The sequence below is a fragment of the Columba livia genome, chromosome 1, assembly GCF_036013475.1.
Source record: "Columba livia isolate bColLiv1 breed racing homer chromosome 1, bColLiv1.pat.W.v2, whole genome shotgun sequence".
In the NCBI taxonomy this organism is placed as follows: domain Eukaryota; kingdom Metazoa; phylum Chordata; class Aves; order Columbiformes; family Columbidae; genus Columba; species Columba livia.
Genome location: NC_088602.1, coordinates 4,148,467 through 4,162,968, shown reverse-complemented (window position 1 = coordinate 4,162,968; position 14,502 = coordinate 4,148,467). Strand labels below are relative to the sequence as shown.

At 44.0% G+C, this 14,502-nt stretch overlaps 1 protein-coding gene across 1 annotated transcript in view; it reads left to right on the top strand.

The window, feature by feature from the left end:
- Positions 1-1,038: 1,038 nt before the first annotated feature.
- Positions 1,039-14,502, top strand: part of LOC102086091 (retinal guanylyl cyclase 2) — a 49,558-nt gene continuing 36,094 nt past the window's right edge. The window contains exons 1-5 of the mRNA XM_065074544.1: positions 1,039-1,510; positions 2,423-3,222; positions 5,259-5,560; positions 7,638-7,992; positions 12,838-12,922. Coding sequence (XP_064930616.1) covers positions 2,484-3,222; positions 5,259-5,560; positions 7,638-7,992; positions 12,838-12,922 — 1,481 coding nt within the window. The 5' untranslated portion in view covers positions 1,039-1,510; positions 2,423-2,483. The remainder of the gene's footprint in view (positions 1,511-2,422; positions 3,223-5,258; positions 5,561-7,637; positions 7,993-12,837; positions 12,923-14,502) is intronic.

Sequence of the window (14,502 nt, the reverse complement as noted above, 5' to 3'; positions counted from 1 at the left end):
CAGTACTGTTGTCAATGTCAAAAGAAAAGAGATAGCAGTGAGCATGTGATATATGAATAGAGGTGTTGGTATATTTGTATATGGAAAAATCAAACTTTTAAGTTCCGTTCAAAAGAATCAGACACCTAGCTGCAAAAACCTTATTTAATTTCAGACTTTGGTCACAATCTGGTTTCAAAACCTGGTGCACTAGGAACATACAAAGCCAAGTTCTTATTTTAGCTTGATGTTAACGTGTCTTTTAGGCACTTTTTAAATGTGAAGCTATTTGGTGACTGCTGATAACCATCTTGAGCTGTATTAGTTTTCAATGAAACGTGTGTCCAGGAAATTAATGAAAGGAAGGAAATTAATGAAATGAATGGATAGAGCTGCTCTCCCTACTGCATCTGAAAGACTTTGTGGCTTCCCATAATCATTAGTGATGAAGAGAGGACCGCTCCTGAACACCCAGCAATTAGATGTATAATTCATATGATGTATTTGAAGTTAATACTGCTAAAAGGTTGAATTATAAATGGTTCCCTCTAGACCACAAGTGCTGGTCCTGTCACTTGAGCTAAATTATTGTATGGGGCTTCCTAGCTTGGAAAGGCACAGAGATATTCAAGGTCTTTCCAGGGTGACAGTTTTATTGCCAGGTCCACTGGGGAAGGAAGGTGTTTGGCGGTGTGGAGAGGGTTATTGGAGGGCTCAGCTACAGAGAGAGGTCTAGGGGACCTGGGAAATAACCAAGAAGATTTTGACGCAAGTATAAGAAGTTCTGTGTATGTCATGATGGGTACAAGGAAGAAATGGGGAAAAGGGGAATGTAGCACATCAGCAAGATGGTAAAGCCCGAAATCGAATATTCTGCTTACCCCAAACATTCAATATCTCTTTTCTCTGGTGCTTACAGGGCAGAAGAGGAGCTATTCGTGCTGTGGTGTAGATTTAAGGACCTGTTCTGCGGGGGCAGATCCCAGGAGCTAAATCCCATTAATCCAAGGGCAGAGCTTTAAGACGCCATCCCTACGATTAGTAAGTTAGATACAAAAACCTCTCTGTGCTGAGGCAGCTCAGGGTGAGGCAGCCTTGGAGCTCTGTGAGACCTTCATCGAACAACTAAGGGGGTGGGGGGATGTACCCCAAGTTGTGGAACCCCAGAGGAGAAGGATGGCCCTCACCACAATGAACATAGGAAGCTTTTGACGCGGTGTGGAGGGTTCCGGAGCACCCACCCAGTTGGAGTGGCCTGTGCAAGCAAGAAGTTGAAGGAGGTGGGCACCCAAGTGCACGTGGAGGAGAGGTTGACCATGCGTCACCTCTCCTTGAGGCAGGACCCACATCCAAGGACAGCCACGGCCACCGGTGAGAAGTTGCTCTGCTGGCTGGTGTCTCCTTTTGGAGGTCTCTCTCCATCACTCTAGAGGACCTGTGGGTGAATTTGGAGCAGACGCTGTGGTGCTCTGCATTGCACCTCTCGGTGATTGAGGATCCGGGATAAAAATACTCCTCCAGTAACGAACAGGTAAGCTCATAAGGGGCCTGCTATTTTTAGAGCACAAACCTGCTTGGATCAGTAAAATTTTCTAAGCCACAGGGTGACACTGTGGATGGTGGGGAGGGTGTTGTGGGTTTGCGATTTCTTTGCCTGGCTGTGAAGGGTGAGGTTGTTGTTCCCAAAAAAACCCTATGGCTCCGAGTCTCTAACCAAGAATATTTTAAGCCAAGAGCGAACACAAAGCTTTTGCCCTGACAGTTGTTTAACAGTTTTTCATCTAAATTCAAATAATAGTTCTCCTTTTCCTTCATTTGGTGATTACCTGTTTATCCACCTTTCATTTTGCCAGGTTTAAGAGACTCCGCCATGAGTTATCCTTGAAAAACCTTTCCAGAAAGCTATCAAATCATATGCACATAAATATGTATCTCTAAGTATATGTATATATGGGTCTATATATGTGTGCGTGTGTGTGAATATTTATGTTTGCATAGACTGGGATTCATATTCAAAATTCACTGAGGATTTTGCATTGGCAAAAGTTGCTGTCTTAGTGCATTTAACTTTTTTATTTGCTTATATGCATGTTTCTCTGTGTGATTTGAGAATCATCCTTCTGGAGAACCAAAAACATAGTGCTGTGTTTACCGCTGCAAACAAAGTGGAGTCAGTCTTCACTGCCTGGTTCCAAAATATATTGCAAAGCATTTTAAAATGTTTATATAAGTGTGTACGTAAGGGCTATGGTATGTTTAACTGACATTGGTTGGACACTTGAGGTGGGACAGTGTGTTGTGTGGCACATGTCCAGGGTTTTGGCATCTCATGGATTTACACCTTGAGAAAGGTTGTGTAATTTGGGCTGACTCAGCTGTATCTGCATGCACTGAATAAATACGTATACAGGAAGGCATATATAATCTCCTTTTCTTCCAGCAGCTGTTAATGCACTACCTGGCTTCCAGAAGAACCTGTCGCAGATCTACCCACCTGGAAAACAATGTCATTTCTCCTACTGTGTCCTAACAGCTTGTTCTGGGTGCTGTCAAGGCACATCACATCGCATCAGTTCAATGTTGGAAATTCAGTCAAGACATCTTTCCAGGCTCTCTGCTGGTTGCTGTTGGGAATAATCCTACTTTGCCCTCCAGCACATTGTTCTGTTTTTAAAATCGGACTGCTCGGGCCCTGGAACTGTGACCCTTTATTTTCCAAAGCCTTTCCCCATGTGGCTGCCAGGCTCGCAGTGGGACGAATAAGCAAAGATCCTTCACTAAATCTTGGCCACAGGCTGGATTATGTGGTCCTGCAGGAAGAATGTGAGACATCAAGGGCTCTGGTTAGATTCATTGATTTTGGAAAACTTTCCTCAGCTTTCATAGGCCCCCTGAACCCTGGCTTCTGTGAGGTGGCTACACTTTTAGGGGAAAACTGGAATAAAGCCATCTTCTCATGGATGTGCATCAATTATAAACTGGATTCCAGCATCCATCACCCTACGTTTGCGAGGACCTTACCCCCTCCAACCCGAGTTTTGTTTACAATAATGAAATATTTTAACTGGGCTCATGTTGGCATCATTGCTTCCAACGAGGGTATTTGGATGGGCACAGCCAACAAGTTAGCGAGTGCCCTCAGGAACCAGGGACTTCCTGTAGGAGTTGTTACATCCGTGCGTAAAGGAGAAAAGGGCATTGAAGATACCTGGAATGAGATTAAAGCAGTTGATGGCATTAGAAGTAAGTACTTTGAGCCTTTTTTAAAAATTATTATTATTTTTTCGATATTAGGACTTCATTAGTATTCAGTAGGCATAACTTAGAGAATGAAATATTGAAGCCATTTAAATCAAGCACATTTTTATCTCTGACCTTACCAGATCCAGGGTTTCATGTAAAAGAATGCTGGGAATTTTGAGTGCGATAGAGATAGGGCAAAATAGTCTACTACTACATGAAAGATTAGGTCCAGCTTGTCTGAAAAGACAAAGTTTAGTAGACAGGTGTCTGTACTTGACCCTGTCAAGTGTGAGGAGAGTTTTAAAAGAAAGTTTTATATTTATGGTGTTTGCGATTATGGATTATCAAAAGATCTCATGCTTTGATGATGTGTCCTTGCTATATGTGTTCAACTAATGCATCAGAAATAAAATCCGGTGTTATACACTACTTACTAAGGCAGTGAAAGCGCCTTTGTACAAGTACACAGCACAAGTAGTAAAGAATGTTCTGTTTTCTCTTGAGAAACATGGGAAAAAAGTAATGTTTTTTGGGTTCAGAGTGTTGGTAGCAAGTCTGTGATGGAGCTCTGATCCTGGATGTACACCCTGCAGTCAGCACTGTGAATCCAGATGAAAATGCATTTTAGTGAAGACTTTGACTTTTATGCCAAAGACTGACAAGGGTAGCAATGTGATGTCCAAATTGGAGTGTTATCATTGCTTAAATGTGCACTTCAGATCAAATCCCCCTTAGATGGGTTTGTCTCCTCACCATCACAGCTCTCCATGTAGGTTAGGGATGACGGGCTCCTTTCTTAATCAATGGAGAGAACTAGTGCCTCTTCAGACATGATTTATCTGACTAACTTAAGCTCTGTGCTATAGTATGGGATGAATCACTGCCTAGAGGGACCACAGATATTCTGGACATCCTTCTCTCTCCTTTTAGTAGGAGGTTTAGCAGCAGGCAGGTCTCCTTTGCAGTTTTCCTTCCCATCATTGCCCTAATTTTCTCCTCTCACTGACTGAGTTTTGAAATGGTGCACTGTTGAAACATCTGGAGAGCTTCCTTTCATGAAGGTGAAGGAGCTGGAGCACAAGTGTGATGGGAGCAGCTGAGGGACCTGGAGGGCTCAGCTGGAGAACAGGAGCTGAGGGGAGACCTTCTGATCTCTGAACTGCCTGAAAGGAGCTTGGAGCCAGGGGGGTCGGGCTCTGCTCCCAAGGAACAAGCGATAAGACAAGAGGAAATGGCCCCAAGTTGTACCAGGGGAAGTTTAGATTAGATATTGGGAAAAATTTCTCCCTGGAAAGCCTTGTTGGGCATTGGAACAGGCTGCCCAGGAAGGTGGTGGAGGCACCATCCCTGGAGGTGTTTAAATGATGTGTAGGTGAGGTTCTTAGTGACATGGTTTAGTGGATGATCTTTTCCAACCAAAATGATTCCATGATTCTATGAAGGGCCACTGAGCACTATGGAAAGCCTGTTAAACAGATACACCTCTATTTCAGATCTCCCCACCAGACATGGGGACGTTGTCCTCATGGCATTTTGCAGGCAAAGACACAGACTCTGGGATGGACAAGCATGGACTAGATGTCGAAAGACAATATGGTGTTCAACCTAAAATCTGTGTATATGGTGATAGAGTGAACAGGTGGAGCTTGGGAGCTGATATGGACTGTATGGTGTCTGTCAGCTCAGGGCACAGAAAAGAGCAGCTCACATCCCTCAGCCGACGACATCACAGGACCATGACTTCCCATCACCTTAGCCTGTGCCTCACTTTTGTGAAAATGTCTCCTCACTCCTCCTTCTGTATGGCTCCCGGAATGGGTAATGCTTACAGCCTCCTTTGCTAGATGGTGCAGACCTCCAGAGGCTGAACAAAATGAGTGTAGCCCTCTGCTTCCTCAGCACATCACTTTGGTGGCAATCCATTAGAGTCTGACCTGATACAGCAGTTCAGACAGCTCTTTTACTGGGGGGGAGGGAGCTATTTTTTGGTGAAAACCCCCACACGGATTAACAACACTGCAATCCTTGTGTTTCAGTTATAGTCCTGTGCATGCATTCTGTGCTCATTGGAGGAGAGGAACAGGCCACCTTGCTCACAAAAGCTCTGGAAATGGGACTAGCAGATGGAAGATACGTCTTCATTCCATATGACACTTTACTGTACAGCCTTCCCTACCAAAACAACTCATTTGATGTCTTTGATAATGACAGCAAGCTCCAGGAAGCATATGATGCTGTGCTGACTATCACACTGGCATCTGGAGAAAGGACTTTCTATGATGCATTTAGGGAAGCTAAAGAAAGTGGTGAAATAACCAGGGATTTGGAAGCCAGCCAGGTAAATATGTAATCTCTCGGGACTTTCCGGGACCCAGTAGTGGGAGACATGAGACAAGCAATAGTTACAGAAAAAGTACAGGCAAGACATAACCCAGAATACATCATGCTCTTATTTTGAGAAACATATGGTGAAATTAGAATGTGGTCTGTATTCTATGGGAAAGGATGTTTCTCCTGAATCTAACTCCATTGGTTCAACGGCAGAACCATGCTGAGAATTCAAGAGAAAGGGGTTGTCTCTGAGGTGCTCAGATTTTGTTTGCTACATGCTAACTACAGTAGGCTCAAGATTAAGAGATGTCTCCTGAGGTGGATCATGGAGTTTTGAGGCATCAGAATAAGATGTTCAAATGCCTGAAAATTTTGGGGGATGTGATGGACAAATCAAATACCGGATGCTTCTAGAGGGAAATGCTTAGGATCATCTTTGCCTCATTATTTTTAGCACTGTATTCAAACATATTATTTGTCAGCACAACTACCGAGATGTCACTAGCAGCCTATAAAAAACCAAGGTTCTCCTTCCCTTCTACTCTGCCCTGGTGAGACCACATCTGGAATATTGTGTCCAGTTGCGGCCCCTCAGTTTCAGAAGGACAGGGAACTGCTGGAGAGAGTCCAGCGCAGGGCAACAAAGATGCTGAAGGGAGTGGAGCATCTCCTGTGTGAGGAAAGGCTGAGGGAGCTGGGGCTCTGGAGCTTGGAGAAGAGGAGACTGAGGGGTGACCTCATTAATGTTTACAGATATATAAAGGGTGAGTGTCAGAAGGATGGAGCCAGGCTCTTCTCGGTGACAACCAGTGATAGGACAAGGGGTAATGGGTTCAAACTGGAACACAAAAGGTACCACTTAAATATGAGAAGAAATTTCTTCCTGGTGAGGGTGCCAGAGCCTGGCCCAGGCTGCCCAGGGAGGTTGTGGAGTCTCCTTCTGTGCAGACATTCCAACCCGCCTGGACACCTTCCTGTGTAACCTCATCTGGGTGTTCCTGCTCCATGGGGGGATTGCACTGGATGAGCTTTCCAGGTCCCTTCCAAACCTTGACATTCTGTGATTCTGTGATTCTGTGAAGTCAGTTACTACCTTGTAGACGTTACAAGAAGAATTGGGGAATCTGTCATGCTGGTGAAGGGATGCAGGATTCAGCTGAGCTAATCTTCAAATATCACTATGATATTTCAATAAATTATAAGTACTTTTAAGGCACAATTTATCAAATCTGTGTGGATGTCTACATTAGGAGGAGATGAATTATACCTTGAAAGCATATTCCTTCACTATAATGAGATCCCACATTCAATATATTCAGTGTATGGTTATTCATTGTAGGTGTCTACATCTGGTCAATGAATCCCACCACAGATGTAAAATTCTGTTGCTCGCAACAGCACTCCTCATTTAATCATGATTGCATGCCTATAATCTCTCTTCACCTACCAACTGTGAATGTCCATATGATGACAGAAGCCACCACGTGTGTTTCTACAGAAGGGTGAAGTTATAAATTCCTAAGTCAAGTCTGGCACAGAAGGGAGCAATGCAAGGAGAAAAGGCTCTGGTACCCCAGAGGATGGGTTCACTGTGGCTCTGCTTCGTGGGTTTTTTATCTTAGGAATAAACAATGTTCTGACAGAGAGAACCGATCCTTTGGGCATGACATTTTTCCTACCTGGGCAGGAAGGCTAGCCTCTGGCTTTGATTTTCTATTTGTGGAAGATGTTTTAGTGCAGTGCTTTGAGTGAGGCTATGATAAAATGCCAGTTGAATGTCAAGCTCAAAGTCTTGGCTCTTCCCACGATAAAACAATTTTACATGGTTTTAAAAATATTTCAAAATTGTATTTTGGGAAGCAACCATAAGAAAAGGCAGATATTCAAAGTCACACATATATTAGGTTGATCCAGGGCTACCTTCAACCTAAAATTCTTCAAACACTTCACCCTGTGAGCCTTAAAACTCAGGTGTCTCAGTTCTTGAGTTTACAGCTTAGCCAGTGGGACCTTTTTTTGGCACAAATCTCAAAACAGAGGTTGGTAGTAGTTAATCTTGACCTAAATTTCTCCTGTATTTTTAGGTTTCTCCACTTTTTGGAACAATCTATGATGCCATTTACTTCATGGCAATGGCTATAGACAGTGCTTGGAGGAAAGGGGACAAAGTCTCGGGAGCTAACATAGCTGAGCACACAAAAAACTTCAGTTTCCCTGGATTTAGTTACCAAGTAGAAACAGACAACAGTGGGAAGGGGCTGAGCAACTACGTGATACTGGACACAGATGGTCGTGGGAACCAGCTCTTCCCAACCCACTTGCTGGACATGTCTTCAGACTCTGTGAAGTCCCTAGACCGGGCCATCCACTTTCCCAGTGGAGCTCCACCCAAGCCAGACTCCAGCTGTTGGTTTGATCCAGATGTTCTCTGCACCGGAGGTAAGATAGACAAAAAACCAAAAGGTTCCAATGGCATTGAGTCCAGTCTTCTTATTTCTTCCATCTTTTCTCTTAGTCCAGGTGATTGCCGCTTTAAATCAGAGCTCCCCAAAGAGAAAAGTCTAAACTCAAGAAATTAAAATAAAGTCATCATGTTATTAATGATGGGAGCCTTACACAGACATCCCACTATTGAGCCACAAGTCTCTCTCGTTGCTTGTTTGGTCAATAATGTTGTTGCCACTGTTTTGCAGGTTTTCCAGGTCTAACAGTCAACATCTGCCTGTTTTGATAGCAATCAATATATCCCTGAGAGATATATTGATTATATATCCTTCTGAGGGATAGGGCACTAAGAGGATTTGCACTGAAGGGAGCCTAAGGGAGCTGCACAACAGCAGATGCTCCCTTCACCTCTCCTGGTTAACCCCAGCTTCTTCACCCAGTTAGCTATGCAGCTTTAAGGATCATCAGAGCTCACCTCATCAAGAAAAGATGATAATCATTACTCAAAATAATTAGAGCTAATGTAGACAAGAGAAATTGAAGACTTAGGGGCAGAGATGCCTGTGCTACTTACGGTTTTGTGGGTTTTTTTTCCAAGACCGGACATCAGTTTTACTTAATATTTTTAATTTGTGGCAACTGTGGTGCAGTTTTAAAGTTCACAGGGAAGCCAAAATCTCAGTGTAGAATACCTAGCTTCAATTTGACATATTTACTTATAACACTAAGCATTTATTCCTACTGCTCCGGGATATGACTTAAACAGACAAAATTAACCGCATCTACAGGATATTTCGTTCAGCAGCTGGGAAAAATGTTCCCCTTGGCTCAGACATGGCTGGTTTAAATCAGTGTCACTCCGTCGAAATTGGAGATATACTGGTCTTACAGCAGCTGGCAAGCTATAGAAGAGCAAGTATAATGCTGTCATCTATCTAATTTTGCACTGCCACTAGGAATGATGTGGCATTTTAACATCCCATTGCAGTCCGCAGAAAAATCCCACTGATTTTTAGAGAGATCAGATTTTATGTTCCCACCTTTACAAAAGCATAAAGCTTTAGGCACTTGGCAGTGAAGCAGTAGTTTATTATTGTTATTATTACTAATATTGCACAGACTGAATTTCACTACTAGAATGAAATCCAGATCTCAGGCTGGCTTTTGTATAGATTTAGGGTTGGAGGGGGAGTTGGATGTGAAGATGCCAGGCTGCTGTGGTTCCTGACCCCAGGTCCACCAGAAGCAGGGCTGAGCAAGTGTTCCCAGTGCGTGTGCACACACAGATACACTGTGCAGACACAGCCAGCCGCCAACAGACTAACTCATTCAGGAGATCAATGCGTTCAGGGGCATGGCTACCCACAACCAGCATTGCCGAAACATGGACAATAAAAATAGTCTGATCGTAGAATGATAGAATCATTTTGTTTGGAAGAGACCCTCAAGATCATCGAGTCAAACCATTAACCCAAACCTGGCACTTACCCATATCCCTGAGAACCTCATCTCCGCGTCTGTTCAGCCCCTCCAGGGATGGTGACTCCACCACTGCCCTGGGCAGCCTGTTCCAATGCCCCACAGCCCTTTCAGCAAATAAATTCTTTCCAATACCCAATCTAAACCTCCCCTGGTGTAAATTGAGGCCATTTCCTCTCATCCCATTGCTTGTTACCTGGGAGAAGAGATTGATTCCCCCTCGCTACAACCTCCTTTCAAGCAGTCATAGAGGGTGAGAAAGTCTCCCCTCAGCCTCCTCCAGGCTCAACAACTCCAGTTCCCTCAGATGCTCCTCATTATATTCACCGCTTAATCAGGCTGCAAGCTTGCTAGCACACCTCACAACCCCAGTCCCTTCAGATACATAAATGCATCCTCTGGTGGGTGTTCCACACTGGTAATTCCACAATAGTCAGCTCTCAGACCCTCTGGTCTCTGCAGGAGCCAGTCTCCAGACTTGTGGTCTCTATGATCTTGAGGGTCTTTTCCAACCAAAATTATTCTAAGATTCTGTGGGTTGCAGGCTCTAGGACCTCTAATCTTACTTGCTGGTTAGGCTGACTTGTAGTCTGCAAATGCCAGACATACGTAGAATAAAGATTACTCTCATCCAGGAAAAAAAAATCAGAAGGGAGAAAAAGGGAGGACAGTTTGTGATAATCAGGTGCAGGGTTTGGCTGGAGAAATGCACGACATGCTTATGTGTGACCAGTATCCCATGCTTGAGCGTCCCCAACTCATCCCCATCCCTCCTTTTCCTCATTTTTTTCCCTTCCTCTGAACATCCTGTAAGAATTTTCATATAGTCCCGTAGTCCCCTTAAATTGTCCCTTAGTGAGTTTAGCGCAATCTCACAAGTCCCCTCAAGTATGCCATAAATTTGCTCTTTTCCATGAGCCCATGATAACCTTGCCTTCACTTCTGATTAGTTATAAAGTTCTGGTTGAGCTTCCTCAAGGCTTCACATCGTTCTTGCAATGGCCCATCCATCAGTGACACGAGTGCTCTGGTCTTTGATATTGCCTTCACTATCTCTGAGTCCTCAGTGTTTGTTTATCTGGGTGTTTATTTTTTACTTTTCATGTCCTTTTACTATCTCTCGTTCACCCCAGTGAATTCTGTGCTCCAACCAGCTCTTGCTCTCAGCTTGTCAGATGCCACTTCAGTGAATGAAATTGGACAGACCTAAGATGTTTACAAGCTGTGGAAGAGCCCTCACGTCGTGATGTGTAACAGTGCCCCTACTTGAAGCAAATTACATGACCAGGGAGAGACCTTTTGCTATTCCTTGGTTCTCTGCACTGCCACATTGCCATAGAGCCCTCTAAAGTGTGGCCAAGCCCTCATGGGTAATAATATGCAATGGTAATAATCAAAACAATTTCTCTCAGGCTCTTTCTCACAGGAGTTTTGTTCAGACTGCACAATCTCTGGGGGACACCTGAGGAAGCTTAGGAGACATCACCAGTAAAAAAGCCTTTGATTGAATACAGAACAGAGCATTAACAAACTCCACATTATTCCTACCACATTGTGGTCTGGGTTATGGATTCTCCCTGAAAATATTAGAAGGCCATGTAGAGATGTGAGATGGGACTTTCATACCCTTAGAGTTGATCACTGGTTTCTCCAGGAGGCATATTCTCCTTTGTCCAGCAAGAAAACCAGCCCATACCCCTATGATTAGGCTATTCAAAGGTCATTCTCTCTTCAGTAACAAGTTTCCCAGCAGGTCACCACAAGATCAGAGTGCCAGGTCTCCTGAAAGTCTGCCTTTAAGATGATCTAGTCCCTCCTTCTCCATGGATCTAGCATTGTGCAAGACCTTTATGGGATATGTTCTGGCTTTATACTCACACCAGTCCTTCTGGAAAGGTACACATCTTTCAAAGCTCCCTTGCCTCCTAGGAATGAACATCACTCACTTGCTCTTATGGGGACGACAACACTCTGACTTTGACCATGCATGAAGAATAAACCCTGGCCTCCAGGCCAGCTTGGTGTGGTCTTGCTCATTTCTGTATTCAAGGTGAGCACCTCCTAGAGAAAGCTGGCTGTGTCTCCATCACAGTTTAGTGAAGCAAAGCCTTCATCTACATCCACACTGTCTATGAGATGGAGAAATGGGTGTGAAGTTTCCACTCTACTGTGCCCAGGTTCCTTCTCAGATGGAGGTATACAGGGCTAGTGCCAGCCTGGAGCACAAAAGCAGAGTGACGTCTTATGTAGAATCATAGTATCATAGAGTGACAGAATGGTTTGGGTTGGAAGGGGCCTTTAAAGATCATCTAGTCCAACCCTCCTGCCATAGGCAGGGTTATCTTGCACTAAATCAGGTCACTCAAAGCCCCATCCAACCTGGCCTTGAACACTTCCAATGATGGAGCATCCACAACTTCTTTGGGAATCCTCTTCCACTGTATGTGTGAGGGCGAACAGGGACTGAGGCCCTGGGTTGAAGCAGAAAGGAAGTCCAAAGCCATCAGGAAAATTTGAGCTAAAAAGCTCTCTCTTTTCCTGAAAAGAACACCAACTTTCAAAAATCCCTGCAGCTTTCACGGGGAAGCTCTATGTTTCAGTGCTTGCAAAAAGGCCTGTAATTCATGTGCAAGCATGACATAGAGTCACGAACCTTTTCTCAACCCAAATTTCTCTTGTTTGTGCCTAAGGATCTCTGAATACAGACAGAATAAAATAGAAATAAACAGAAGACAGAAGAGACAGAGACAGCAAACTGTTCTCACTGGAATTTAGCTCGTCCACTCATGTTGGCTTTCCTTAGCTCTCTGGCAAAGACACTCATGAGCAAAGCGTCTGTCTCCAGTAGTTTCTGTTGACGACTCCATTGAGGAAGACATCAACCTTCTCTCCCTTCTCTTCTGCTCTTTTCAGCATTAGAAATGTGTAATGGGGAATGAAAAATCCCCGATGAGCTGGTGACTCATGCTGGCTGTCAGTATGGTACCACATGATAAAGATTTTTCAGTGTTTCAGTTCCTGGAGAGAAGAGGGTCAAATGTTCAAAAGTTATGAACTTTGCAGACGCTGCCTCTAAATCTTAATACTTCCGTGTGAGTCCAGTCTTTATTTACTTGAAGAAAAACTATTTTTCCACTGATCCAGGGCTCTAGGTCTGGTTTAGGAAAAAAAATGCATGGAAGTAAATAATTAAAGTAAATAAAGTTAGTATTTGTCTATTCATAAATTAATTAAGATTTCATAAAAATTGTCTTCTAGCCTTCTCCTGGCTGAATATTTGACTTTGTAGTCTAATGATCTGATATTGATATTTTCAATATTATTGCCTAATTCACTGATTCTTTTCCCCTCTTTGCACAGGGATTGAGCCTGCAGTCATGATTTTGGCAGTAATGCTGATATTTGCCCTGGTGCTTTGTGCTGTGGGCCTGGCTTCTCTCATCAGGTGAGAATTGCATTAATTATTTGATTTGGTGCCACTTTTACCTTCTGTGGGAGAACTGCACTTTAACCAGCAGTTTGGACCATGGAAACACAAAGCAGGTTTGACTGTGGTCTTCACTCTTCAGCCACATATTTCTTGACTTTATTAAGAGATAGTGGCTTGAGTACTACAGGCATTGGTTCTGCAGTCTCAAGGGGAGCTATTTTACCCTTAATCCAGTTTGGGTTTGGAAGAACCTTGCAGTCTGTTGCTGAAAGAATTAGCTGGATGATGGCTCTGAAGCTTTAAGAAGGTGACTATAACTTTGGGAGTGCAAAGCACGCCGTATAGATCACTTATGGGAATCTGCTCTAAGAACATTGTGGTGGAGGCTGAGTGGGCTGCCATGTTAAATGACTTTTTTCTTATTCCAGATCATTCTTTTTTAGATTTCTGTGTCTAATATAATAACGTTTCTGATGAAGCACCTAGGCTGACTCTCTTTACTTTCTCTGTGTACTAAGGAGAAATAATATCACTGGAAAGGGTTTGGAGCAATTAGTTAGGATGCCTCTTTATTACCAAGCGATTACTTGTTTTGAACTGGAATCCAGGTCATTCACATTGCTTATGTATTAGTCTGGGCATGGGATCTTTGAGGCAAACCAAGTAGTCTATTGGGGAAGCGACAGTTTCCAACAATTGCATAGGTCACACTTGTATCCCAGCTCTGTATCCAAGGTGGACATGAGGCAGCATGGACTGAGTGGTGCAGGAGCTATGGGTTGCTCTTTGTCAAGGACACTATGGCCGTAACCTACGCTAATCCACTCCAAACTGTCCCCTGGAGGAATTTGTCTCTCATTATAGATGTCTACATGGTGTGTGACTGAAATTAGAGTGAAATTACAGAATCACAAAATGGTTGTTGTTGGAAGGGACCTCTGGAAATCATCCAGACCAACCCACCTGCTAAAGCAGGGTCACCAGAGCAGATCACACAGGAATGTGTCCAGGTGGGTTTGAATGTCTCCAGAGAAGGAGACTCCGCAACCTCTCTGGGCAGCCTGGGCCAGGCTCTGGCACCTCAAAGGAAAGAAGTTTCTCCTCATATTCAGATGGAACCTCCTGTGTTTCAGTCTGTGCCCGTTGCCCCTCATTCTGTCATTGGGCACCACTGAACAGAGTCTGGTCCATCCTCTTGACACCCACCCTGGAGATATTTATCAGCATTGAGAAGATATCCTCTCAGCTTCTCTTCTCCAGGCTGAACAGCCCCAGTTCTCTCAGTTTCTCCTCATCAGAAAGGTGCTCCAGACCCCTCATCATCTTTGTAGCCCTCCGCTGGAGTTTCTCCAGTAATTCCTTATCCTTCTTAAACTGGGGAGCCCAGAACTGGATGCAGTGCTCCAAGATGCAGCTTCACCAGGGCAGAGTAGAGGCTGAAATTAGAAGGCGTATTTACTCAAAAACTAAATGTTCAGCAGAGCAGGGTTCCTGGATTATCCCATCCAGCTCTGCCTCTCAGATCACCCAAAACTATGTTTTTTCTCCACTCCTGAATCATCCCTCCAAATCCAGATGATATAAGGCCACCCAAC